The sequence below is a fragment of the Dendrobates tinctorius genome, unplaced genomic scaffold, assembly GCF_039654945.1.
Source record: "Dendrobates tinctorius isolate UK_male_01 unplaced genomic scaffold, ASM3965494v1 ptg000070l, whole genome shotgun sequence".
In the NCBI taxonomy this organism is placed as follows: domain Eukaryota; kingdom Metazoa; phylum Chordata; class Amphibia; order Anura; family Dendrobatidae; genus Dendrobates; species Dendrobates tinctorius.
Genome location: NW_027361738.1, coordinates 21,363,398 through 21,391,179, shown reverse-complemented (window position 1 = coordinate 21,391,179; position 27,782 = coordinate 21,363,398). Strand labels below are relative to the sequence as shown.

The window sequence follows — 27,782 nt, the reverse complement described above, 5'->3', positions numbered from 1 at the left end:
TTAGAATAATGTGGAGACTGGTGTGGAAAATACAAGTCATATAGATTGTTTTTTTTGACAACACATATGTCCAAGACTGACACAAGAAACATCAGTAATCAAGATATCTGGTGTCAAAAAAACAAATCTATGTGACTTGTATTTTCAGCACCAGTCTCTTCAATCATATAATATTGCACAGACTGAATCGAGCAGGGTTCCCCAACTCCAGTCCTCAAGGCCAACAAACAAATCATGTTTTAAGTAATTCCATAACTCCGGTGATAACTGCTTCACCTTACCCAAAAAAAAGGAAACCATTAAAACATGATCTGTTGGTGGACATTTAGGACTATATTTTGGAAACCCTGGCATAGAGGATGGTGTTGAGTGCAAGGCATATCTATTGTTACCTTGCCTTTTTTGTACCATCATCATTTAACTATTTTTGAGACAAGGCAAGGGGATTGTAGATATACCTAGTAATTAACAACATACTCTATTTAAGTGTGTGGAATAAACTGATGACCTGATGCTTAAAATAAATGTTATATTTACTTCACCAATACCCTGGCCTTGTATCATCATCACTATCACACCTGGGCAGGTGAATACACATGAGTTTTAACCTGCAGCGTTGCTTAACTCTCCATATACATTATTTGAAGCAGACTTTGTAGATGCTGCAGTTTAAGTAATGTGTATTGTCATGCCCATGTGTGATAACTTTGTGAACTCAATATGCGTTATACACCAGGCCTAGGTATGGTAGAAGTTGTATAAACTCTATTATGTCTCCAGTGTGTTTTCAAACTCAAGCCACAGTGATAATCATACAAATAATATTTATAGTCACATGTTTTGGTGTAAGAAAATGTAAAGGATGCCAGTGCATCAACAATTTTTTTTTTTCTAAATTGGTCCATGTGACAAAAATATTAGTTGCATTTTCTCCACCGTCGCTGCTAATTGAACACACTGTCGAGATGATAACGGTGATACAACTTGTTTGTGTATGTATAGTCACCTGGTCAGGAGTACTAGTAAATTCATGATGCACAAAACACAGCATCATAATTTGACTGGTACACCTGGCGAGTTGATAATACTATTGGGAGTGTAAAAAGACACAATGCACTCAGTACAGGTATCAAAACATTGTTTTATTAACCCAACAACAAGAAAAATTTTTTACACCATTTGATCTTGCCATTCCACCCGGCCTACATCCGAGATGAAGTAGGCCGCAAATTGGTCCCTCATTTGGCCAACTTCAACCGATGACCTGAGAGGGTGCTGAGTAAATTCAGGCAATGGGTTAGGAGCAACATCATCAAGATCTAAGTTCGGATGTTTTCTAGCCATGACAAAATTATGTAGAACCACACAGGCCTTCACCACCTCATCCACTGTTTCCAGTTTTAGATTAATGGCTGTGGCGAGAATGCGCCATCTGGATACAAGAATACCGAAGGCACACTCAACAGTTCTTCTGGCCCTGGTCAGCCTGTAATTAAAAATTATTTTTGTGTGCTCCAAATCCCAGCTGGAGTAGGGCTTGAGCATGTTTTGGCACATCTGGAATGCCTCACCCACAACTATTACAAAGGGCTGTGGCGGAGGTTCGGTGTTGGGAAGAGGACGTGGCATGGGAAAATTAAATTGGTTGCCATACAATCTCTGGCCCATGTCCGAGTTCTTAAAGGCCTGGGAGTTGTCATGATACCAGTGCTGGGTGACCGGCACTTCTGGGGTTAATGTTCTGATCGCAGTGCAGACTCTCACCTGCACACCTGGGACCTATTAGGGTGGCCTCTCATTGGTTCTTGGGAGGCTTCTTATAGTCTCAGGAAGCTCCCATCCCCCGTCAGTTATACTTTCCCCCTTGGCATTGTGTGGTGACCCCTGAGTGTGTTAGTGCTGTGTTCTGGTTGCTTGATTCCCTATGTATGACTCGGTCTGTTCTCTGGATATCGCTTTGGATTCTGCTTGGTACCTTCTATGTCCATTTGAGTTTTGATCTCTGCTTGGCCCTGACTGTCCATTCTGTCTCATCCCTGGTACTGTATTGATATCTTGTGTATGACCTTTGGCTTTGTCTGACCTCCCGTCTGTTTATCCCCCCTGTACCTCGCTTGCCTGTATTGTGCCTGACCTCTGCTTTGCCCGACTCTGAGTTTTCTTCCTCCTCTGAAAGCAGGATGCTAGCCCCGCCCCCTTGCAGTCACATGACCGCTCACATGACCGTAGGTCCTGTGCCGGCTTTCTAATCTTCTACATTCAGGTCCCGTGCATCTTTATTGTCGGGCTGTTCTTGTCCCCAGGGGTCCCTACGGTGCGGGTGAGTCCCTGCTTAGCGGAGGCTGTACGCCGGTGCTGTCAGGACCCTGACAGGAGTCATTTCCACTGCCAAATGCCCCAATGTCCACTGCTACAAACATACAGTCTGCATCCAAAATGGCCATGAGTGCTGTAGAAAAGTACTTTTCATAGTTGTAGTACTCCAATCCAGTTCTTTTTGGCTTGATAATCCGGATGTGTTTCCCATCCACCGCTCCCAAACAGTTGGGGAAATTGCATACTGTCCAGAATTTTGTGGTGATTTCCAACCACTTTTCTGCGGTGGGCAGGGGCATGAATTCTGGACAGAGAAGATTCCACAAAGCCTGGCAGGTGTCCGCTACAATTTCAGACAACGTGGAGATTCCAGTACGGTACTGGAAGTGGAGTGAAGAGAGTGTTTCTCCAGTTGCCAGGAATCTGGGAAACAAAGAAAAAACAACAAATATTACTTTTGTATATGGATTTTAAAAACATCAACAATAAATTAAAAAAAAAAGTTTATAAAAATACATCTGCAGCCTTTTGTTCATTACATGCCATAAAAAAACTGCAGCTTTTTGTTAAATATATGGCAGAACTATAATTCTGCCAGATTTGTAATAGTACATGTCACAACAAAGAAAATTCTGCAGGCATTGGTTTTGCAATACTACGTACCGTAATGTAACCAGTAGTCATTCCTCAGGAGTAATCGCACGCCGGAGCTGCGTGTCCTGTCTCCGGATGGCTTCTTGGACCCGACCAAGCAAATCATTAAAGCTTTGTTGTGACATCCGGGTATAATCTGTAAATTTCTCCGGGTTTGCCTGTAGCTCATTGTAGAGGGTGTGGTACGCTCCACGGCTCTCCCGGAGTTCAATAATGGGATGTATCCACAAACGCCGCCGCTGCCGTCTTCGCTGCCTCTCTCTCTCCCTCTGTTCATGGCAAGCAACTGCATAAGCCTGAGCCATCCTGATGTCCAGATCCAAGTCAAAGTAAAAATTCTTCCAGCGCAGAGCCATGTTTCACAAGGCAAATGCAAGCAAATATGAAGAATTCAGCTGTAAACAGGGTCTATATAAAGAATTTCCATAAGACACGCCCACTGCTGTCCCATTGGTGGAGTGTGTTGTAAGAATTTTTCAAGGATTTTTTCTCCCGTGAAGTGACACCATTGCGCATAAAAAATGCAAACGCATGAAGAAACGCTGTTAAACGCATAAAAACGCTGCGATTTTTTTGTCGTAATGCGCACAATAATGCTACAAGAAAACGCAGCATTTACGTTTCATGTGCGCTCGATACGCTGTGCAAAAAGGTGCAAGTGTGAAAGTTGCCTTACATATTATTTGTCTAATAAATATTCTATTAATAAAGTTTTAGTAATAAAGATGAAAACACTTGTTACATAAAACACACTGACACCTATGGGTTGAAAAAGGTAATTACACCTATGACATTAAAAAATGTTCTATCACTTGAAGAATATAGTTAACATTGTTGAAGAATATGGTTAACATTGTATTATCATTTATTATTGTTTATTATTCCAAACATGAAATCCATATACGGTACAAATTCTGATAATAATTATATGAATATTACTGATTACTATGGTATGCTGTGATATTATAGGTTAGGAAAATTACTAGATTTGGTATAGAATAGGGAATGAAGACTTCAAGCAAGATACTGAAATTAAGTTAATAAAGACTTTTCATATCTCTAAATTTAATTGATTCTTAACAGTTGCAAGAAGAAGAACGCTATCCAGAAGTCCCAGAAGGAAACAAAGCTGTGATTTCTGAGAAATAGACTGTGTCAATTACAAGTGCAGTATCCATCATTGACAGCCATGATTGCAGTATCTAACCTGACAATCAGAGGACAATGATGCTATGATGCTGAGATGAACTGTGTTATCACGTTTTTATCAAGTTCCAGTGGTTTCCTATCACCGGCAAAGCTTCGATAAAGCTGGTGAACAATAAGGTAATCAGGAAGCTGCAACCCTGACATGTGTCCTGTGCATTAGGACTAAAGACTGGTTATGGTGCTATGTTTAGCAAGGAAGAGTCATTTTAACCCTTGCTTTGCTGACCAAAGATGTCACACCTGTTCTAAGACCAGTGCCAATGGAGGATTCCAGAAATATCCAAGGCGAGCCAATGTAAGTCCAGGTCTTTAAAGGTGACACTGCACAGATATTAAAGCTACATTTCATCCATAGACTTTGTTTTCTTATCAACATTTGAATTTATGGACTTTGATTTGACACACGACATGATTTCTACAACATCTATATGATATTTCAAAGGAATTATAATATAAAGACTGTGTTTTAAAAGAACCAAGAAGAAGACAGAAGACATCAAAATGAAGACCAGATGACATCAGATGATGATGACTGGACCTGAGATGCTTCAATTTAGATTTAGGGAAGTATAATTATACATATTTTATATGAATATTGTTCACGGCTTACCATAACATGAATTCACATCATTACGTTATTGAGTACGTATAACATTAATCTGATATTATTATTATTATTGATATTAAATTATTTTGCCAAAGAAGAAAAAATAAGAAAGAAGTTCGGATTATCCTAAAGATGAACTTATCTACTTTGAGGGTTCCAATTGATGTCTGTCACCCTCAAAAGGAGGAATTGTTAAATATTAATTATCGGTTATTAATTTAAATTATCACACTACAACTCAATTCTGTACTGAGCACATTGACTTTCGCTGACATTACATATGTTATTTCTGTAAATTTAGCTCATGGTACATGTCAACCCCATATATAGAGAGAACATGTGCCCTGTGGGACGTATATTTAACATGGCTACAAGAAGAAGGGGGGTCATTCTCTTCTTCACTTCCATCAGACATACTCGAGGGGACATCTTACTTGGACACTAAGTTGAATGAACAGTTGGTATGTAACTTAATCACCACGTGTGACTTCAAGAGAAGCTTTTGACAGAGACAGACACCTTTTCCATTCAGAATTCCAAGAAAGAAGCATACAAATTTTGATATGGACAATGTAACTATTTTATCTATTTTGTTTTCCTGCAATGATGTTTTTTTGGTAGAAGAATCCAAATAAACCACTACATTTTTTTTATAAGAAACATTGTCATATTTTAGAGTATCACATCTAGTAACAAGTCCTGAATACAGTTGTGGCCAAAAGTATTGACACCCCTACAATTTTGTCAGATAATTCTCAGTTTCTTCCTGAAAATGATTGCAAACACAAATTATTTGGTATTATTATCTTCATTTAATTTGTCTTAAATGAAAAAACACAAAAAGAATTGTCCTAAAGCCAAATTGAATATAATTCCACACCAAACATAAAAAAGAGGGTGGACAAAAGTATTGGCACTGTTCGAAAAATCATGTGATGCTTCTCTAATTTGTGTAATTAACAGCACCTGTAACTTACCTGTGGCACCTAACAGGTGTTGGCAATAACTAAATCACACTTGCAGCCAGTTGACATGGATTAAAGTTGACTCAACCTCTGTCCTGTGTCCTTGTGTGTACCACATTGAGCATGGAGAAAAGAAAGAAGACCAAAGAACTGTCTGAGGACTTGAGAAACCAAATTGTGAGGAAAAATGAGCAATCTCAAGGCTACAAGTCCATCTCCAAAGACCTGAATGTTCCTGTGTCTACCGTGCGCAGTGTCATCAACCTCTGACTCTGACTCAACCTCTGTCCTGTGTCCTTGTGTGTACCACATTGAGCATGGAGAAAAGAAAGAAGACCAAAGAACTGTCTGAGGACTTGAGAAACCAAATTGTGAGGAAAAATGAGCAATCTCAAGGCTACAAGTCCATCTCCAAAGACCTGAATGTTCCTGTGTCAACCGTGCGCAGTGTCATCAAGACACAGTTAGCCCATGGCACTGTGGCTAACCTCCCTAGTTGTGGACAGAAAAGAAAAATTGACAAGAGATTTCAACGCAAGATTGTGCGGCTGTTGGATAAAGAACCTCGACTAACATCCAAACAAGTTCAAGCTGCCCTGCTGTCCGAGGATACAACAGTGTCAACCCGTACTATCTGTCGGCATCTGAATGAAAAGGGACTGTATGGTAGGAGACCCATGAAGACCCCACTTCCTACCCCGAGACATAAAAAAGCCAGGCTGGAGTTTGCCAAAACTTACCTGAAAAAGCCTAAAACGTTTTGGAAGAATGTTCTCTGGTCAGATGAGACAAAAGTAGAGCTTTTTGGGCAAAGGCATCAACATAGAGTTTGCAGGAGAAAAAAAAGAGGCATTCAAAGAAAAAAACACGGTCCCTACAGTCAAACATGGTAGAGGCTCCCTGATGTTTTGGGGTTGCTTTGCTACCTCTGGCACTGGACTGCTTGACCGTGTGTGTGGCATTATGAAGTCTGAAGACTACCAACAAATTTTGCAGCATAATGTAGGGCCCAATGTGAGAAAGCTGGGTCTCCCTCAGAGGTCATGGGTCTTCCAGCAGGGCAATGACCCAAAACACACTTCAAAAAGCACTAGAAAATGGTTTGAGAGAAAGCACTGGAGACTTCTATGGTGGCCAGCAATGAGTCCAGACCTGTATCTCATAGAACACGTGTGGAGAGATCTAAAAATGGCAGTTTGGAGAAGGCACCCTTCAAATATCAGGGACCTGGAGCAGTTTGCCAAAGAAGAATGGTCTAAAATTCCAGCAGAGCATTGTAAGAAACTCATTGATGGTTACCGGAAGCGGTTGGTCGCAGTTATTTTGGCTAAAGGTTGTGCAACCAAGTATTAGGCTGAAGGTGCCAATACTTTTGTCTGGCCCATTTTTGGAGTTTTGTGTGAAATGATCAATGTTTTGCTTTTTGCTTCATTCTCTTTTGTGTTTTTTCATTTAAGACAAATTAAATGAAGATAATAATACCAAAGAATTTGTGATTGGAATCATTTTCAGGAAGAAACTGAGTATTATCTGACAAAATTGCTGGGGTGTCAATACTTTTGGCCACAACTATAAGTAAATATGCGAGAATAAGTATTTTTAACAGGGTTACACTATACTTTGTGTAAGGGCAAACATCATATTGTGCGGGAGACCTTATGCTGTGTGGGAAATATCATGCTCTGTGTGGCACTGTGAGGCCCTCATACTGCCTGTGTGGATCATCATACTGTATAAAAAGGACAGTAGAGCCATTATGCTGTTTATGGGGGGCATAATGTAGTCTGGGGGGGAACTTTAGAGGCATGGTAGGTATTATATTGTGCTGGAGTTACTTTGGCAGCATCATAACTTGTGATAGGCACTGTGGAAGCATCATACTTTGCTGGAGGCACTGTGGAAGCATCATACTGTGTGTGGAGGGGGACTGTGGGGTGAAATTGTAGAGGAAATTCACTTTAGGAGTATCATGCAGTATAGGGGATAACTTTGAGTGCACTGCATTCTATAAGGACCATGAAAAATGGTAAAACAGTAACATACAGTAACTGAGAACATTAAGGGGCTTTAATAGTGGCACAATTACTCTGTACTTGGGTGTCTCTCTCCCTGATTTTAAAAGTTGTGAAGTATGATCTTGTCTACTGAACCAAATTTTTTATTTTGGAGGCACATGTGAAGAGGGCCCTATAAAGACTTTTGCTATAATGCACTGTGATTTCTACGTATGGAATTGGGCCTTGGTTATGTGATAACCATGCAAGATTATTATAAGACAGCCGTTTGAATTTAGCACAAACTGCCTGGCTGGTGAAATCCTCAGCAATAACCTGTACTCTGCAAATATTGGTGTTCAATTCCCCTACAGCACAACAACAAGGTCATTTAAGCATCACAAGAATTTTTAAATCAATCTGCTGTTCATGGATATAGTATGTCTTTCAAATGAAAGATGCTTTTTGCAACCACCTTTCCCTTAGAATAATGAAGGTTGCCCAGAACAGGGGCGCCCTCTGTTATCTCAAAATTTTCAAATAGAATATTTAAACATAATGTTTCTATATTAGACAACCCCTGTAGTTTTCCAAAACCAGAATACATATTAAAATATATATTTTATTATTATTTATAAGTACAAAAAAAACTGACCAGTTCCAGAAATCCCACCATTTCTGTAGGGGGTTTTCTTTGATGTGAATTGTTTGCTTCTTTACTAAAACAAATTAAAATAAAAATTATTTTTGTTAACATTAATACATACAAATAAAACAGATAAAAAGCAATATATAGATACAGTTCAAATTGCAAAAACAGAAGAGGGGCCCCTCTGCAAGAACAGTAAATGGGCGAAACCAGGAGTGGGTGAAAAATGCAGAAGGGGTGACGTGATTCTATGATACTTTTTCTCTGATTGTTCCACACCTGGTTTTGGCTTACAAACACTGATGTAAAATACTCACCAGGGGTGTGGCCTAGCAGCATGTGAGGAGGACGTGGGTCTGCTGAGCTTCCACACACAGCTACTGATTACTGCCATTATATCCCCACAGCACGGTCAGTAACTAATCTGTGTGCATTCCTGAGACCTGCGGGTGCCGCTGGACAGAGACATTCAGCCTCTAGCCCGAAATCATGCCAAAAAAAGGTCAGAGAAGAGTGACTAATGAGCTGGGGCCTGGGTCCCAAGATGGAGCTGCTAACACAGTGCGTGCTCTGGAGGAAGCAGCTGCAGACAGTGAGGCCAGGAACAGGGAGGTGGCAGCCCGGCTGAGACGCTTTGCCAGAGTGGAGGAGGCAGAGCGCGAGTCCCTCCAGGAGACAGATGAAGAGCTGGAGTCTGCAGGTGGAGGTATAGATCCGGAGGTGGGAGAGAGGGGAGAGGAGGAGGCCACAGGCTCTAGAGGTCGGGAGAAGCAGGACGCTGCAGCCAACTGGGGAGAACTAGTGGAGCAAAACAAAAGCCAGCTCCAAGCACTGCAGCTGCAAATGCCAACTGAACCTACTATCAAAGATGTGCTGACAGCAGTTATGCAGTGTGGGTCTGCTATTTCTTCTGTGCTCACTCAGCTGGGTTATTTATAAGAATCCATGCAAAATGTGAGACATGAACTGCACACCGTTAAAGACAGAACCGGGCAACTTGAGAAACGAGTCGGAGTTGTGGAGGGTACTGTGTCTAAGTCAGCGCAGCATCATAAAGAACTTAAAAGAGATATGGTTGCTGTGTGGGCCAAAACTGATGACCTAGAGAACAGGTCTAGACGGAACAACGTCCGCATTGTTGGCATGCCTGAACGTTATGAAGGCAAAAATCCTACTGTTTTTATCGAAGCCTGGATTAAGGAGAAAATAGGATCTGATAATCTAACTCATTTATATGCTGTGGAACGTGCTCACAGGATTCCTACCCGCCCTCCTCCTCCTGGTTACCAACCGAGGCCTATCTTGGCTAAAATTCTCCACTATAGGGACAGGGATAATATCCTTAGATACTCAAGGGAACATCCTGACCTTTCTATTGATGGCTCCAGAGTTTCTTTTTACCCTGACTTCTCGCCAGAAGTCCAAAGAATGAGAGCTAAATTTATGGACATCAAAAAACATCTAAGGGCCATAGGTATCCGATATTCTATGATATTCCCGGCCAAGCTGCAGGTCGAGGCCCGGAACAAAATTCACTTTTTTCTGGATGCTAAAGATGCTATGGACTGGCTGGATCTGAATGAACAGCAGCTGAGGAAGGATGAGGAAGACCGGGAATGCGGCTGATGATGTATTTGCTACTTTGGACACTTCTGCGCTGTCTGGTGTCTTGACTTTCGGTTTGGTTGCAGGAAACTGCTCGACATGTTGTCGTTTTGCTATAGATGGTTGCCATGTGCTGTGGGGACTCATCCTGTTATGTGTGGGCAGCAGTTAGGAAGTGAAACGCCCGTTGACTGATGTGGAAGGGAATAACATCGCCCTTGGTTGAAATACCCTTGGCACTGCCGGGGGACATGTTGGGGAAAGTTCTGGGGGGGGAGGGGGGTTCTAGGGGTTTGTCGGGTCCTATGTAACTTTTGTGCACAACAATGTAAGCTCTACTATGACACGGTGGATGTTGGCACCGACTGTTTATCAATTTGAGAATGGGTGATGTTAAAATACTTAGCTGGAATATTAGAGGGCTAAAGTCCCCAGTAAAAAGACAGGCCATATTTTCCTTTATAATGGATCAGAAGCCAACTGTTGTATGCTTATAAGAGACGCATCTTACTCCTGAGACACTTGGTATATTAAATAAGAGGTGGATACAACATGGGTATCATTCCACGTACTCTCAATACTCCTGGGGAGTTAGCATACTGGTCTGTTCAGGTGCCCAGTTTACATGCAATCAGGTGGTGGTGGACACGGAGGGGCAATTCGTCTTTCTATTCTGCAAACTCTTTGCTGAGATAATGATACTCATTTCTATATACATCCCCCCGCCTTATAGTAGCAAAGTTATATATAAAATTCATACCATGTTGAGGGACTTTCCGGGGGTCCCTTATATGTTGGTGGGGGACTTTAATAATGTTTTGGACTCCCACTGGGATAGAGGTAATCATGCACCCCTGAAACTGGGAGGTAATCGTACGCCTTTCGGCGTTTTGTTACATGAGCTAGCCCTGACTGACTTATGGAGAAGTCGTAATCCTGATGTCTACCAATATTCATGCTTCTCCTCTACCTTTGTCTCAGTGTCACGCATTGATTTGGCTATAGGTGATGATTTTATGCTGAGAATAATTTTAGACGTTAATTATTTGCCGAGAACAGTGTCGGATCACTCGCCCATGTCCATTACAATCAAGGGGGGGGATAATAGATTGAAAACTAAACCGTTATGGCGACTTAATCCGTTTTGGCTGCAGCTAGTGGATAAGAATGATAGCTTTAGCTTTGAGATACAGGAACATCTCAGGCTTAATTTGGGTTCAGCATCTAGTTTGACTGTTTGGGAGACTCTGAAGGCATACCTGCGGGGCATGTATATACGTGAGATTTCAAAGCTTAAATCTAATTCCAGAGCAGAATCTCAGATTATATTTCATGAGCTGGAGGATGCGGAAAAGGCTCTCTCCATGCGATTCACTCTCGCCAGTCAGAAAAGGCTAAAAGAGGCACAGTTGAAGGTGACTAAAATGACGCTAGAAACTGCGAAACGAAAACGTATGTTTCAGTCAGTTCAATATTTTGAAAATGCGGAGAGTGTTGGTCATTTGCTCTCGGTTATAACTTCAGCACAGAGGGGGTCCTCGTTTATAGCCGGCCTTCGGGATGTGGGTGGGCAACTTTTCAATGACACACCGGGTATTTTGAGAATTTTGGAGACTTTTTATACCGAGTTATACTCCTCACACACCAGGGCCTCGACTGAAGACCTTGACAACTTTTTGGGGCCTGCTAAACTCCCACGTCTATCTGACGAGGCGAGACGTATGCTTGATGAACCACTGGACTTGGGGGAGCTTGAAGAGGCTTTGGGATCTATGTCCAATGGTAAGGCGCCGGGGGTGGATGGCTTACCGGTTGAGGTGTACAAAAAGTATAAATCTGTACTACTCCCTACCTTGCTGGCTGTATTCAATGATAGTCTCATGTTATGATTGAGTCACCGTAGGAGGCAAAAACAGAAATGCTAGCTAAGTCCTGAAAACCAGAGAAGTTGGCAACTATCAGATTGCAGACCCCTGAACCTATCAACACAACTAGCAGTAGCCGTGGGGGGTTCCTACGATGACCTAGACCCCTCGATCACAGCCAGAGAGATACATAGGCCTAAAGAAGGAAAGGGGAAATCTAATTGCCCCAGAGCAGACCCCAAAGCAATAGGCAGCCCCCCACATATAATGACGGTGAAGCAAGATGAAAACACTTACACAGACAGAAAGACAGGCTGAGCAAAGACGGGGCCCAAAAACTACCTAGATAGGAACGGATAGGAAGGCTGCTGTCTGCAATCTGCCAAAACCCTATCAGAGACAAAAGCCAACAAGCTGATATAAAAATGGCCCTGAAGCAACTAAGCTTCAAAAACTAAATCAGCACTCAGGTACTTTCAGAAGACAGAGCTCACGGAACACTGCACACTCCAGCAGGGAGTGGCAGAATCCAAAAAGCAAGAAAAACAAAAACAAATCTTAGATGCAAAAAGGCAAAACAGAAAACTTAGCTTTAGGAGAGCAGGAATCAGACTGGTGTCCAAGAGTCCACAGAGAAATCACCCGCAGGGCAGAAAGGGCATAGGCTGCCTTAAATCCAGTCAGTGACTCCACTCAGCCAATCGTCTTCATTAGTCCCAGGTGCCTGATATTCAGGCTCACTACCTTCCTTCACTAGAATAGGGAGTTCACCAGGCCTCAGTGACGGAGGGGAAAATGAACTCAAAACAGTCTCAGTTCTGGAGCTCTCCCATCTTCTATGCGGGAAGCTATTATTACTGTGCTGCCAAAAAAGGACAAAGACCCGACACTCCCGGCGTCATATAGACCCATTTCCCTCCTGTCGGTGGACATTAAGCTCCTGGCGAAGGTTTTGGCCACTCGACTTTCGAAGGTGGTGGAATCGTTAGTACATTCGGATCAGACGGGTTTCATGCCTCGTAAGTCTACGGCCATAAATATTAGGCGACTGTATTTGAACATGCAGGTGAAGGCGGATAATGCGGGGGGGAGGGTGGTCCTGTCTCTGGTTGCCGCCAAGGCATTTGACAGTGTAGAGTGGACCTACCTCTGGGCTACACTTCGCTGTATGGGGTTTGGTCCGGGTTTTATTAGCTGGATCAGGCTCCTATATTCCGAACCAAAAGCACGAATACGAGCAAATGGATCACTGTCTGACCCTTTTCCTCTTTATAGAGGTACGAGGCAGGGCTGCCCTCTGTCCCCGCTACTCTTTGCTTTAGCGATAGAGCCTCTGGCCTCCAGAATAAGATATGATAAGGGCATCGAGGGGTTCAGATACGGAGGACAGGAGGAGAAGGTAGCACTCTATGCTGATGACTTGCTTATGTTCTTGGCTGACCCTGATAGATCACTACATAATGTGATGCTGCTCCTTAATTCTTTTGGCGCTGTCTCGGGACTAGTTATTAACTGGGAAAAATCTGCGATTCTCCCTTTAGATCCGATCCCAATCAACGTCACACAGGTGCCGGTTGTAACGACTTTCAAATATCTGGGTATTATGATATCTAATAAACTAATGGATTTTGAATATTTGAATCTCTCGCCACTGATGGCCAGGATTAAGGGGAAGGTTAAGGCCTGGGCTAAGTTGCATCTTTCTGTGGTGGGGAGAGTGAACTTACTGAAAATGGTGATCATGCCGCAGCTTCTGTATGTTCTTCACAACTCCCCAGTCTGGCTCCCTCAAAATAGGTTTTACAAAATTAATGCGATATTTAGAGAACTTATTTGGTTAAAAAAGGGTGCAAGGATCAAATTGGAACATTTACAAAAATCTAAAGAGGAGGGGGGGCTGGCGCTGCCCAATCCATGGCTCTACTTTCTCTCCTCTCAATGTCAGCACATGGCGGGGGGAATGGAGGGCTTCCCAGCGGAGACAGGGGGGGGCCAGTTGATTTTCCGGTCTCTTGTGGGTCAGGGGTCGCTGTTATCCAACTTAGAGGCGGGCAGATTTAGACCTTGGGCGTCTAGATATCCTACGGTCCTTCTCATGAATAAAGTGTGGGATAAAATTAAACAGTTAAGAGGAATCACGGGTTTCACAAAATACTCCCCTATTTGGGATAACCTGTATTTGCCGCAAATGAGGTCGCTTAAAGGTTTTGCGCAATGGAGGCGAATAGGTATCTGGTGGCTGTCACAATTAGTGGAGGATGGGGTTTTTAAGTCCTTTGACACACTGAGACGGGATTTTCCACTCCAACACTCTATGTTCTTCCAGTATCTGCAGTTGCGGCATGCCTACACAGTGCAGGACCAAATGAATAGCATATCTATACACCAGGATGCTATTGTCAGCAGGCTCGGGCTGCAGGCATCCACTAGGGGTTTAATCTCGTTTGTGTACGGTGGACTTCTTTCAATGGTTTTGGTGAAGCATCCGATAGGAGCGCTGGCGAAGTGGGAGCAACAGTTGGGCGCCATTTCAGGGGATCAATGGGAATCTATTCTGCAGATGGTCCCTAGGCTGTCTCTTAGCGAATCCAATCGTTTGTCCCAATTGTATATTCTTTATAGAGTTTATAGAACCCCTAAATGGTTATTTGATATGGGGATGAGGATGGATTCGCAGTGCCCTAAATGTACGCTCGAGAATGCTGATATCTTACATATGTTGTGGACGTGCCCCTGCCTACAGGTATTTTGGATTCTAGTCCTTAATTTGATCAATGTGACTACAGGACATGATATCCCGAGAGATCCCGTTGTCTGTGTCTTGGGTTATGTGGACGATGTGGGGGGAGATGAATACCTTCAAACCGCAGTTGCCAGAATACTTTATGCTGCTAGGAAGCTGATAGCATACCATTGGATTTCAGATAAGGTGCCATCTCGAACAGAATACATCAATAAATTAAACTATATACTCTATAGAGAAAAAGCCATATACCTTAAGAGGGGAAGACCAAATACTTTTGAGCAAATTTGGGCTGGTTGGCTGGACACCCCGGGTCTGCCAGCAACGAACCTATTCGTCTAATAGCTTATTTTGGTCGACATTGTTATCCACTGTGTCTATGTGCATGTATTTTATATTTTCATAAGATTTGTGCTTTTTGTGTATAATTTTCTTATTTCTTTTGTGGACCAGGAGGGGGTGTGGGGTGTTGGGGGGGGTGGGATGGATGGTGATACAGTTGTTTTTCACTTGTTTGTTATAATGAAAATGTGAATAAAAACTATCTGATAAAAAAAAATAAATAAATACTCACCAAATACTGAAAGTGCAAGAGACTTTATCGGTATTTTATTGCTCACCCATAGACTATTCTGTGGTTTGCAGTACATTTTGTTGGTTTATAAATTATAGCCTTCAAAAAACTTGTTAACAAATTATCTCTATATTGCTCATCCATAGAGTATTACATCTTCTTGGGTACAGTTTGTTGCTTATATAAGCCTCAAAGCACTTGTTCAAAAATTTAATGGTATTATATTGCTCATCCATAGACTTTTACAAATTATTAGGTAGATTTCATTGCTATGTAAGCCTCAAAAAACTGGTTCCAAATGTTAGGCTGTGTGCACACGTTGCAGATGTGGTGTGTTTTTGTCGCGATTTTCTGCGCGGATTTGTGAAACAACCTGATGCCAGCAAAGTGAATGAGAAACCTGAAGTGTCATGCATACATTGAGTAATTTTGACTTGCAGGTTTGGTGCAGAAAAATCTGCATCATGTCAATTATCTGTGTATTTTTTCCCTGTGTTTTTACCATTAACTTCAATCAAAAACACGTGATTTTGCGATAGCTCTTTTCCTGCTAAGAGATGGAGAAATGGTGCACAAAAATCTTGTTAAAAAAATTATTGGCATTATATTGCTCACCCATAGGCTATTCTGAGGCCTGGAGTACATTCCCTTGGTATATAACCCTCAAGGCTTCAGCACCATTGGAAAAATTCATTGAGTTCACCGCAGTTCAGCTCAGTGAGTTGACCGCAGATCACCGTGAGAATTTCTCAGCATGATCTGTGGTGTAGTCACTGAGCTTCAACTGCAGTGAACTCAGTGACTTTTTCCCACGGTGCTGAGGTCACCGCAGTTTAAACCAGCTGGGAATGCAGCCTCAGTGACCGGCAGTAACCTCAATGACATCACCGCTAGTCACTAATACTGCGTTTGCAGCAGCTCATTCACCAGTGGCTCTTAGCATGGATGGTCGCATCTTGGCTCCGTGCAGGTTGAAAACTATTTATCCCTCAGACATGAATTACGGCGTGGGACAAAAGGAGAGGGATATTGTTGTTTTTTATTTTTGTTTAATTACAGGAGATGAAGGATTCAGTGTAATTCAGTGGAAACTGTATTTTGTTTTATTTCAAATAAAACACTTTATTCTGGCTGTGTCTTAATTGAAAGCATATAACTATAGGATTAGTAATGGAGAGGAGTCTTATAGACACCTCTCCATTTCTAAGCCATGGGCTTGATGTCACCACACAATACAAAAGGTGACCTCAACCCCACAAATAAGAAACGCACTTGCCACCACTACAGAGCAAGTGGGAAGAGGCAGACAAAGCACCACAATTGGCGCATCTAATACATGCCTTTTTTATGGGTGGCTGCAGGCTGCTATTTTTAAGCTGGGGGTCTACATCCATGGCCCGTTACCAACCTGAGAATACGAGCCCCCAACTGTCAGCTTTAGCTAAGCTGGTTGTCAAAAAATTATTTAAATAATTTAAAAAACAGCATGGGGGCCCCTCTATTCTTGAAAACCAGCATTGCTAATGATGACAGCTGAGGGTTGCAGCCCCCAGCTGTCAGTTTTTCCTGTCTGGTTAACAAAATTACTGTGGAATCCAGGCTTTTTAAAATTAATTAATTCATTTATTGATACAGCAGGCGGTGGGTGAGGAATACTCCCATCAGCCGCCGTCTGCTCTCATTAGTATAAGTGGCAGCAGGTGTAGGCTGATTGGGAGTAATAGTCCCATAAGACGCTGCCTGCTCTCTCTGTTATCAGTTTACTATAACTCTCATAATCTTCCCTTCTCACGTTAATCGCCAGCAGAGAAGGGGAAAATGATGAGAGCTGTCTTCTGCGACTGGAAGCTTGGAACAGTGCTAACTATACCGCTGCTTCCCTGCCTGTGGTACCGGTGCCCAGTGCGTGTGGTACTGATGCAGCACACGGTTGCCACACTTGTGCTGCACGTATTACACACACAGACACAGATATCTCTGGTACCAGTTTTTCTGGTACTGGAAGTATCAGGACATATGGAACCAGCCTAATACAGGGTGTATCTGAGTCTCTAATTTTTGGCAGTTCTTGCTTCCTTCATAAATTAAACTGAAATATCCTTTTTTCATAAAAAAATTAAGTTTGGTTTAATAAAATTATGATTTTTTAAAAATCCTTTTGCATTATATACAAGACATTATACAGGAAAAATGTTTCTTGACTTTCTTTTCCTGTAAAATGCAATTTCTCGTTGATTTGGAATGTTTTATTGTTAGTCCTTAAAGTGGAGTCAAAGTGTGACACCATTGTTCACAGCAGCGATCTCGGAGTCAGAGATGCTTCCAGGGGTTTTCCTCATGCTGCCCCCAGACCTCTTTCTAGGGTCTGCAGGAAAAAAGCTTAGCTTTTCCAATGACTTCCATTATTCTCGTTACTTGAAACGAGCATGTTGCATGTTAGGAATTGTTCGGTTCAAACAACAAGCACCCGAGCAATTAGTGCTCGCTCATCTCCAGTCTGGATGTAATAACTGTACCTAACATACGATATATGCTCTCTCTTGATCTATGGCAGTATATATTAGGCTTTTCTATGAACCTTCCACCTGATGCTACATACAGTATATTTTACTATTTCTGTGTATATATATAAATATATATATATATATATATATATATATATATACAAAAAAGAAAAAAACGGATGGCACTCATCGGTTAAAAACTTCTTTATTCCAATACTTTAAAACATCGGCATAGGGAGGATGGGAGCAGGAGTGGAGAGGACGACAGCCGTTTCGCGCTGCAGTAGCGCTTCTATTGGTCACCAGTGATCAGCAGGCAGGATCTGCATCAGAGTACAGCAAGGAATGGTAATCAACCTTACACAGCTTAGACTGCAAAACAGGAAGGTTGCTCAGGCACCTCCCCAGTTGAGAGGAAGCAATATATACATAATGCCTCACAATCATTGGCTGGGGAGGAAATAGCAAGTGCACACACTGGCCCTTTAAGAGGACAAGGTTGAAAGCCCAGCTGGAAGTGCTGCTGGGAGCATGCGAAGCATGAGGAAGAGAGGATCCAACTGCAGCACGGGTGAGTGAACTGACACACCAGAGACCCTGTCAGTCAGAGCAGGGATCCAGTGTGGTGCTAACAGTCTTCCACATGGTCAAGTCTCAGTAGCCGTGAGTCTGGACCGCATATTCCTCACCCTGATCCTCTTTCCTCCCACCATAGCCGAGTGCCCAGAGACAACTGATCCCACGCTTGGACACTCCGAAGAGCTGTTCACTTTTCCATTTATAGATTCGGGTCTCTCACCCAGTCCACTTGAAACAGGGCAAGGGGAGATCGCATGGGGAAAGTGTCACAAGAGGTGGATGATGATGAGACCCAATTGCCAGAAGGTCAGGAGGGGGACCAGGGTTCAGAAGCAGAAGTGGTGGTGGATGATATAGTAACTGAACCAACCTGGCAGGAGGACATGCAGAGCGAGGACAGCAGTACACAGGAGGAGGGAGCTGTAGCATTCCAACAGGCAGGAAGAAGCAGTGTGGTGCCACAGACAGAAGACGGGCAACTATTCCCCGTAACACCAACACGATAGAAGTTGCCAGTACAACTGATAGATCAGGGTTGCCCCCATGGTCTACAGCTCCTACACATCCCCCTCCTCTTTAGCCTCTATCTCAGAAATTACCACACCAGTCACACAGGCTGAAAGCACTGCAGCACCGCCTCAGCCAAGGGGTAACAGGCTGTGTTGAAGATAATATGCTTAGGTGACAAAGTGCACAATGTTGAGGAGTTGTGGACAGCTCTTAAAGAGCAGGCAGATCTGTAGCTGACTCTGCTGACCCTACAACCAGGCATAGTCGTGTGTGACAATGGCTGTAACCTGGTGGTGGCTCTGAGGCAAGCTCACACACGTACCATGCCTGGCCCATGTGCTTAACCTCGTTGTTCAGCGGTTTCTCAAAATCAACACAGAGCTGCCAGATCTGCTTGTTCAAGTATGCCGCCTGTGTGCCCATTTTATAAAGTCAACTACAGCTTCCGCCGCCCTTGCTGCGGCTTCTGGCTCCCCGAATGTTGTGTGATTTCCCCACGTGTTGGAACTCTAAACTGCAGATGTTGGGAAGGATTTATGAGCAGAAAAGGGCAGTTGACTGCCAGCATCAACGAGGCTGTCGGCATTCAGTTCAGACTCCACACATAAGACCTCAGGAGTGGACATGGATGTCAGACATATGTACCATCTTCCAAAACTTTGAGGACTCCACTAAGATGGTGAGCGGTGATGATGACAAAATTAGTGTCATCATCCCGATTCTCTGTGTTCTGAAACACTCTTGTCAAGATCCATGCTGGATCATGACTGATATAATGCAAAGTAACCTTTTTTTTAACTTGAGCTGTGTGCTCGGACTTGGGTTTGCCCCCGGTGGCCAGTATGGTCATCGCACTGGAGTTTTTAGGGATAGTTTGGCCCCCGGTGGTGGTTAGTGTAATTGCACGGGAATCACTAACAGGTGTGTTTACTCAATAAAAGTGTGTCAGTTGTGCTCACTGACGTTGGCGATATTGTTGGTCTTTTCCAACCATGCTGGGTGAAGGAAGGAGCTGAGGAGAGTCCAGGAACACTCAGTCAGAGTCCTGGAGTGGCAGCTATGGTGTCAGCGAGGAGTTTGTGTAAAGCATGGTGGAGTGGCAGCTATGGTGTTAGTGAAGATTTCTTGCAAAACTTGGTGGAGTGGCAGCTATGGTGTAGAGCTGCAGTCAGTTGCTGGACTCTTTTGCTGGAAGCTGCACTCAGGTGCTGGACTCTATTGCTGGAAGCTGCACTCAGGTGCTGGACTCCATTGCGGGAGAGCTGCACTCAGGTGCTGGACTCCGTTGCTGGACAGTGCACCCAGGTGTTGGACATGGTGGGAGGAAGATGCACTCAGGTGTTGGACTCTGTTGCCTTGAGCAAGTGCTCACCAAACCGCTGCACGACCAGCTCTACCCTCGCCTACTGTATTATCACCCATCCCTTGAAGATTGTGAGCCCTCGCGGGCAGGGTCCTCTCTCCTCCTGTACCAGTTATGACTTGTATTGTTTAAGATTATTGTACTTGTTTTTATGTATACCCCTCCTCACATGTAAAGCGCCATGGAATAAATGGCGCTATAACAATAAATAATAATAATAATAATAATCAGAGCAAAGCTAAGTGTTTCCCTGTTTGTCACTTTTCCTCATGTTGGTGTTAGTACAGCAGTGGGGCCAGTGTCTGTACCACCCAGCTCCATAGTAAGGAATAGGTGTAGGGTGTGCTAGGGTGACAGGTATCCTGATCGGCGACAGGTGAGGAGCCTGTATAGGGAATGATAGGAGCGTTAGGGACACTCACTCAGGGGAGTGCAGGAGGACGCCACATCCCCCGTCCCCTATTGCAGGGCCCACCATTGTAAATGTTTCCCTATCCCCTGTGTCTTGTTGTATTAGTTACCGGCCTGTGGGCTGCGTCACACTGGACAATTACATGTGCCGTGTCCTGTTGTATTAGTTACCGGCCTGCTGGCCGTGTCACACAGGACGGGGCACGTGACATTATCACCAACCCATACATTTTTTTCTGGTGAGCCTCAGGCCATGTTCAGACCAGTGAGCATTTGCTGCTGGGCCTCACTGAGGTGAGTGAGGAGCTGCATGGTGTGTAAACAGTTCCAGCAGCAGTAATCAGGGTCTGGGGCCTTCCCTCTGACTCAACCGGAAAATCAAATAGCAGCTGGCAATGAAGCCCCCTAGAGTCGCTGCTGGGGAGCAGGACTTGCTCATACTGGTGGACGCACCCAGACAGGTGGGTGGAGTTGGTGTCCCCATGGTGCTGTCTGTGGTTCCCTGAGGTGAAAGGGGTACGTCCCTGTAGTGAGCAGACTGGTGATATGGTCCGCGGGGCTCACGCAAAATCTTCCATACCACCGGAGAAGCCGCCCCCTCCTAGTCATGTGGAGGAAGGCGACCAGGGAGTGTATTTTTCCTCCATATCCCAGGCCCCTCCCTCACCGGTGTGAGCAGCAGGTGTGCTGCAGGTGAGTAGGGGCAACTCTCTACCCTCGCCATTAACCAACCCTGGAGGTGCAGACCTCGTGGTGGAAAGGGTTGGGGGGGGTGTACCCCTTGGTGGAGTGCGGGGGTGTGAGTGTGGTGACACAGGGGGATGCCTCTGTTGGCATTCCCAGGGAGAGTTCCCCGATTTTTGACAAACGAATGTGTGGCAATAAAAGTTCAGGTCCGGACCTGTGTGTGAACGAGTGTGTATGGGTCCCACCAAAAAAAACATCTAGTGGGAGTGTGTTGTGGAGTCTTACCAGCTCATATCAAACATACACATATGTAACTCGTTCCCCAGGACGGCGCTTTGGAGATGTGCGGTGCCTCCAGAACTTACACTCACTGGCCACTTTATTAGGTACACCTGTCCAACTGTGTGTTAAGACTTAATTTCTAATCAGCCAATCACATGGCGGCAACTCAGTGCATTTAGGCATGTAGACATGGTCAAGACAATCTCCTGCAGTTCAAACCGAGCATCAGTATGGGGAAGAAAGGTGATTTGAGTGCCTTTGAACGTGGCATGATTGTTGGTGCCAGAAGGGCTGGTCTGAGTATTTCAGAAACTGCTGATCTACTGGGATTTTCACGCACAACCATCTCTAGGGTTTACAGAGAATGGTCCGAAAAAGAAAAAAAATCCAGTGAGCGGCAGTTCTGTGGCCGGAAATGCCTTGTTGATGCCAGAGGTCAGAGGAGAATGGGCATACTGGTTCGAGCTGATAGAAAGGCAACAGTGACTCAAATTGCCACCCGTTACAACCAAGGTAGGCAGAAGAGCATCTCTGAACGCACAGTGCGTCGAACTTTGAGGCAGATGGGCTACAGCAGCAGAAGACCACACTGGGTACCACTCCTCTCAGCTAAGAACAGGCATCTGATGGCTACTTTCAGCAGGATAATGCGCCATGTCATAAAGCTCGAATCATCTCAGATTGGTTTCTTGAACATGACAATGAGTTCACTGTACTCAAATGGCCTCCTCAGTCACCAGATCTCAATCCAATAGAGCATCTTTGGGATGTGGTGGAACGGGAGATTCGCATCAGGGATGTGCAGCCGACAAATCTGCGCCAACTGTGTGATGCCATCATGTCAATATGGTCCAAAATCTCTGAGGAATGCTTCCAGCACCTTGTTGAATCTCTGCCACGAAGAATTGAGGCAGTTCTGAAGGCAAAAGGGGGTCCAACCCGTTACTAGCATGGTGTACCTAATAAAGTGGCCAGTGAGTGTATATTGCCAATACCAGCGGTGCGTTTGTCATAAACCTGACGTGCAGGTAGTTGCTGGGGTAAACTTTGGGTCTGGGCATCCCCGCTGTAGGTGGTACCCTGATGGGAGTGGTCTTGAGGGTCCAGAGGCCCCTCATTAAGGGGAGGGTGCTGTCATGATCCATGCTGGATCATGATTGATATAATGCAAAGTAACCTTTTTTTTAACTTGAGCTGTGTGTTCGGACTTGGGTTTGCCCCCCGGTGGCCAGTATGGTCATCGCACTGGTGTTTTTAGAGATAGTTTGGCCCCCGGTGGTGGTTAGTGTAATTGCACGGGAATCACTAACAGGTGTGTTTACTCAATAAAGGTTTGGCAGTTGTGCTCACTGACGTTGGCGATATTGTTGGTCTTTTCCAACCATGCTGGGTGAAGGAAGGAGCTGAGGAGAGTCCAGGACAACTCAGTCAGAGTCCTGGAGTGGCAGCTATGGTGTCAGCGAGGAGTTCGTGTAAAGTATGGTGGAGTGGCAGCTATGGTGTCAGCGAGGAGCTCGTGTAAAGCATGGTGGAGTGGCAGCTATGGTGTCAGTGAAGATTTCTTGCAAAACTTGGTGGAGTGGCAGCTATGGTGTAGAGCTGCAGTCAGTTGCTGGACTCTTTTGCTGGAAGCTGCACTCAGGTGCTTGACTCTATTGCTAGAAGCTGCACTCAGGTGCTGGACTCCATTGCGGGACAGTTGCACTCAGGTGCTGGACTCCGTTGCTGGACAGTGCTCCCAGGTGTTGGACACGGTGGGAGGAAGATGCACTCAGGTGTTGGACTCTGTTGCCTTGAGCAAGTGCATCAGAGCAAAGCTAAGTGTTTCCCTGTTTGTCACTTTTCCTCATATTTGTGTTAGTACAGCGGTGGGGCTAGTGTCTGCACCACCCAGTTCCCTAGTAAGGAATAGGTGTAGGGTGTGCAAGGGTGACAGGTATCCTGATCGGCGACAGGTGAGGAGCCTGTATAGGGAACGATAGGAGCATTAGGGACACTCAGGGGAGTGCAGGAGGACGCCACATCCCCCTTTCCCTATCGCAGGGCCCACCTTTGTAAATGTTTCTCTATCCCCTGTGTCTTGTTATATTAGTTACCGGCCTGCGGGCTGCGTCACACTGGACAATTACACGTGCCGTGTCCTGTTGTATTAGTTACCGGCCTGCTGGCCGTGTCACACAGGACGGGGCATGTGACATTATCACCAACCCATACATTTTTTTCTGGTGAGCCTCAGGCCATGTTCAGACCAGTGAGCATTTGCTGCTGGGCCTCACTGAGGTGAGTGAGGAGCTGCATGGTGTGTAAGCAGTTCCAGCAGCAGTAATCAGGGTCTGGGGCCTTCCCTCTGACTCAACCGGAAAATCAAATAGCGGCTGGCAATGAAGCCCCCTAGAGTTGCTGGTGGGGAGCAGGACTTGCTCATACTGGTGGACGCACCCAGGTGGGTGGAGTTGGTGTCCCCATGGTGCTGTCTGGGGTTCCCTGAGGTGAAAGGGGTATGTCCCTGTAGTGAGCAGACTGGTGATATGGTCCGCGGGGCTCACGCCAAATCTTCCATACCACCAAAGAAGCCGCCCCTCCTAGTCATGTGGAGGAAGGCGACCAGGGAGTGTATTTTTCCTCCATATCCCAGGCCCCTCCCTCACCGATGTGAGAAGCAGGTGTGCTGCAGGTGAGTAGGGGCAAGTCTCTACCCTCGCCATTAGCCAACCCTGGAGGCGCAGACCTCGTGGTGGAAAGGGTTGGGGGGTGGTGTACCCCTTGGTGGAGTGCGGGGGTGTGAGTGTGGTGACACAGGGGGACGCCTCTGTTGGCATTCCCAGAGAGAGTTCCCCGATTTTTGACAAACTAATGTGTGGCAATAAAAGTTCAGGTCCAGACCTGTGTGTGAACGAATGTGTATGGGTCCCACCAAAAAAAACATCTAGTGGGAGTGTGTTGTGGAGTCTTACCAGCTCATATCAAACATACACATATGTAACTCGTTCCCCAGGACGGCGCTTTGGAGATGTGCGGTGCCTCCAGAACTTATATTGCCAATACCAGCGGTGCGTTTGTCATAAACCTGACGTGCAGGTAGTTGCTGGGGTAAACTTTGGGTCTGGGCGTCCGCGCTGTAGGTGGTACCCTGATGGGAGTGGTCTTGAGGGTCCAGAGGCCCCTCATTAAGGGGAGGGTGCTGTCATGATCCATGCTGGATCATGATTGATATAATGCAAAGTAACCTTTTTTTTAACTTGAGCTGTGTGTTCAGACTTGGGTTTGCCCCCCGGTGGCCAGTATGGTCATCGCACTGGTGTTTTTAGAGATAGTTTGGCCCCCGGTGGTGGTTAGTGTAATTGCACGGGAATCACTAACAGGTGTGTTTACTCAATAAAGGTTTGGCAGTTGTGCTCACTGACGTTGGCGATATTGTTGGTCTTTTCCAACTATGCTGGGTGAAGGAAGGAGCTGAGGAGAGTCCAGGACAACTCAGTCAGAGTCCTGGAGTGGCAGCTATGGTGTCAGCGAGGAGTTCGTGTAAAGTATGGAGGAGTGGCAGCTATGGTGTCAGCGAGGAGCTCGTGTAAAGCATGGTGGAGTGGCAGCTATGGTGTCAGTGAAGATTTCTTGCAAAACTTGGTGGAGTGGCAGCTATGGTGTAGAGCTGCAGTCAGTTGCTGGACTCTTTTGCTGGAAGCTGCACTCAGGTGCTTGACTCTATTGCTAGAAGCTGCACTCAGGTGCTGGACTCCATTGCGGGACAGTTGCACTCAGGTGCTGGACTCCGTTGCTGGACAGTGCTCCCAGGTGTTGGACACGGTGGGAGGAAGATGCACTCAGGTGTTGGACTCTGTTGCCTTGAGCAAGTGCATCAGAGCAAAGCTAAGTGTTTCCCTGTTTGTCACTTTTCCTCATATTTGTGTTAGTACAGCGGTGGGGCTAGTGTCTGCACCACCCAGTTCCCTAGTAAGGAAAAGGTGTAGGGTGTGCAAGGGTGACAGGTATCCTGATCGGCGACAGGTGAGGAGCCTGTATAGGGAACGATAGGAGCATTAGGGACACTCAGGGGAGTGCAGGAGGACGCCACATCCCCCGTTCCCTATCGCAGGGCCCACCTTTGTAAATGTTTCTCTATCCCCTGTGTCTTGTTATATTAGTTACCGGCCTGCGGGCTGCGTCACACTGGACAATTACACGTGCCGTGTCCTGTTGTATTAGTTACCGGCCTGCTGGCCGTGTCACACAGGACGGGGCATGTGACATTATCACCAACCCATACATTTTTTTCTGGTGAGCCTCAGGCCATGTTCAGACCAGTGAGCATTTGCTGCTGGGCCTCACTGAGGTGAGTGAGGAGCTGCATGGTGTGTAAGCAGTTCCAGCAGCAGTAATCAGGGTCTGGGGCCTTCCCTCTGACTCAACCGGAAAATCAAATAGCGGCTGGCAATGAAGCCCCCTAGAGTTGCTGGTGGGGAGCAGGACTTGCTCATACTGGTGGACGCACCCAGACAGGTGGGTGGAGTTGGTGTCCCCATGGTGCTGTCTGGGGTTCCCTGAGGTGAAAGGGGTATGTCCCTGTAGTGAGCAGACTGGTGATATGGTCCGCGGGGCTCACGCCAAATCTTCCATACCACCAAAGAAGCCGCCCCTCCTAGTCATGTGGAGGAAGACGACCAGGGAGTGTATTTTTCCTCCATATCCCAGGCCCCTCCCTCACCGATGTGAGAAGCAGGTGTGCTGCAGGTGAGTAGGGGCAAGTCTCTACCTTCGCCATTAGCCAACCCTGGAGGCGCAGACCTCGTGGTGGAAAGGGTTGGGGGGTGGTGTACCCCTTGGTGGAGTGCGGGGGTGTGAGTGTGGTGACACAGGGGGACGCCTCTGTTGGCATTCCCAGAGAGAGTTCCCCGATTTTTGACAAACTAATGTGTGGCAATAAAAGTTCAGGTCCAGACCTGTGTGTGAACGAATGTGTATGGGTCCCACCAAAAAAAACATCTAGTGGGAGTGTGTTGTGGAGTCTTACCAGCTCATATCAAACATACACATATGTAACTCGTTCCCCAGGACGGCGCTTTGGAGATGTGTGGTGCCTCCAGAACTTATATTGCCAATACCAGCGGTGCGTTTGTCATAAACCTGATGTGCAGGTAGTTGCTGGGGTAAACTCTGGGTCTGGGCATCCCCGCTGTAGGTGGTACCCTGATGGGAGTGGTCTTGAGGGTCCAGAGGCCCCTCATTAAGGGGAGGGTACTGTCATGATCCATGCTGGATCATGACTGATATAATGCAAAGTAACCTTTTTTTTTCCTTGAGCTGTGTGCTTGGACTTGGGTTTGCCCCCGGTGGCCAGTATGGTCATCGCACTGGTGTTTTTAGAGATGGTTTGGCCCCCGGTGGTGGTTAGTGTAATTGCACGGGAATCACTAACAGATGTGTTTACTCAATAAAGGTGTGTCAGTTGTGCTCACTGACATTGGAGATATTGTTGGTCTTTTCCAACCATGCTGGGTGAAGGAAGGAGCTGAGGAGAGTCCAGGACAGCTCAGTCAGAGTCCTGGAGTGGCAGCTATGGTGTCAGCGAGGAGTTCGTGTAAAGCATGGTAGAGTGGCAGCTATGGTGTCAGTGAGGAGCTCCTGTAAAGCATGGTGGAGTGGCAGCTATGGTGTCAGTGAAGATTTCTTGCAAAACTTGGTGGAGTGGCAGCTATGGTGTAGAGCTGCAGTCAGTTGCTGGACTCTTTTGCTGGAAGCTGCACTCAGGTGCTGGACTCTATTGCTGGAAGCTGCACTCAGGTGCTGGACTCCATTGCGGGACAGCTGCACTCAGGTGCTGGACTCCGTTGCTGGACAGTGCACCCAGGTGTTGGACACGGTGGGAGGAAGATGCACTCAGGTGTTGGACTCTGTTGCCTGGAGCAAGAGCATCAGAGCAAAGCTAAGTGTTTCCCTGTCTATCACTTTTCCTCATGTTGATGTTAGTACAGTGGTGGGGCAAGTGCATGCACCACCCAGCTCCCTAGCAAGGGATAGGTGTAGGGTGAGCTAGCGTGACAGATATCCTGATCGGCGACAGGTGAGGAGCCTGTATAGGGAACGATAGGAGCGTTAGGGACACTGACTCAGGGGAGTGCAGGAGGACTCCACATCCCCTGTTCCCTATCGCAGGGCCCACCGTTGTAAATGTTTCCCTATCCCCTGTGTTTTGTTGTATTAGTTACCAGCCTGCGGGCCGCGTCACACTGGACAATTACACGTGCCGTGTCCTGTTGTATTAGGTACC

General features: G+C 45.6%; 1 protein-coding gene across 7 annotated transcripts in view; it reads right to left on the bottom strand.

The window, feature by feature from the left end:
* The window catches only part of LOC141095453 (ATP-dependent translocase ABCB1-like), a 724,951-nt gene that overhangs the window by 617,827 nt on the left and 79,342 nt on the right, over window positions 1-27,782 (bottom strand). For all 7 annotated transcript variants that reach the window (XR_012233391.1, XM_073581452.1, XM_073581451.1 and 4 more), the window contains exon 4: window positions 8,401-8,464. Coding sequence is in view for 6 of the 7 variants with exons in the window: in XM_073581452.1 (XP_073437553.1) it covers window positions 8,401-8,464 (64 nt within the window). In the remaining variant the exon portion in view is untranslated. The remainder of the gene's footprint in view (window positions 1-8,400; window positions 8,465-27,782) is intronic.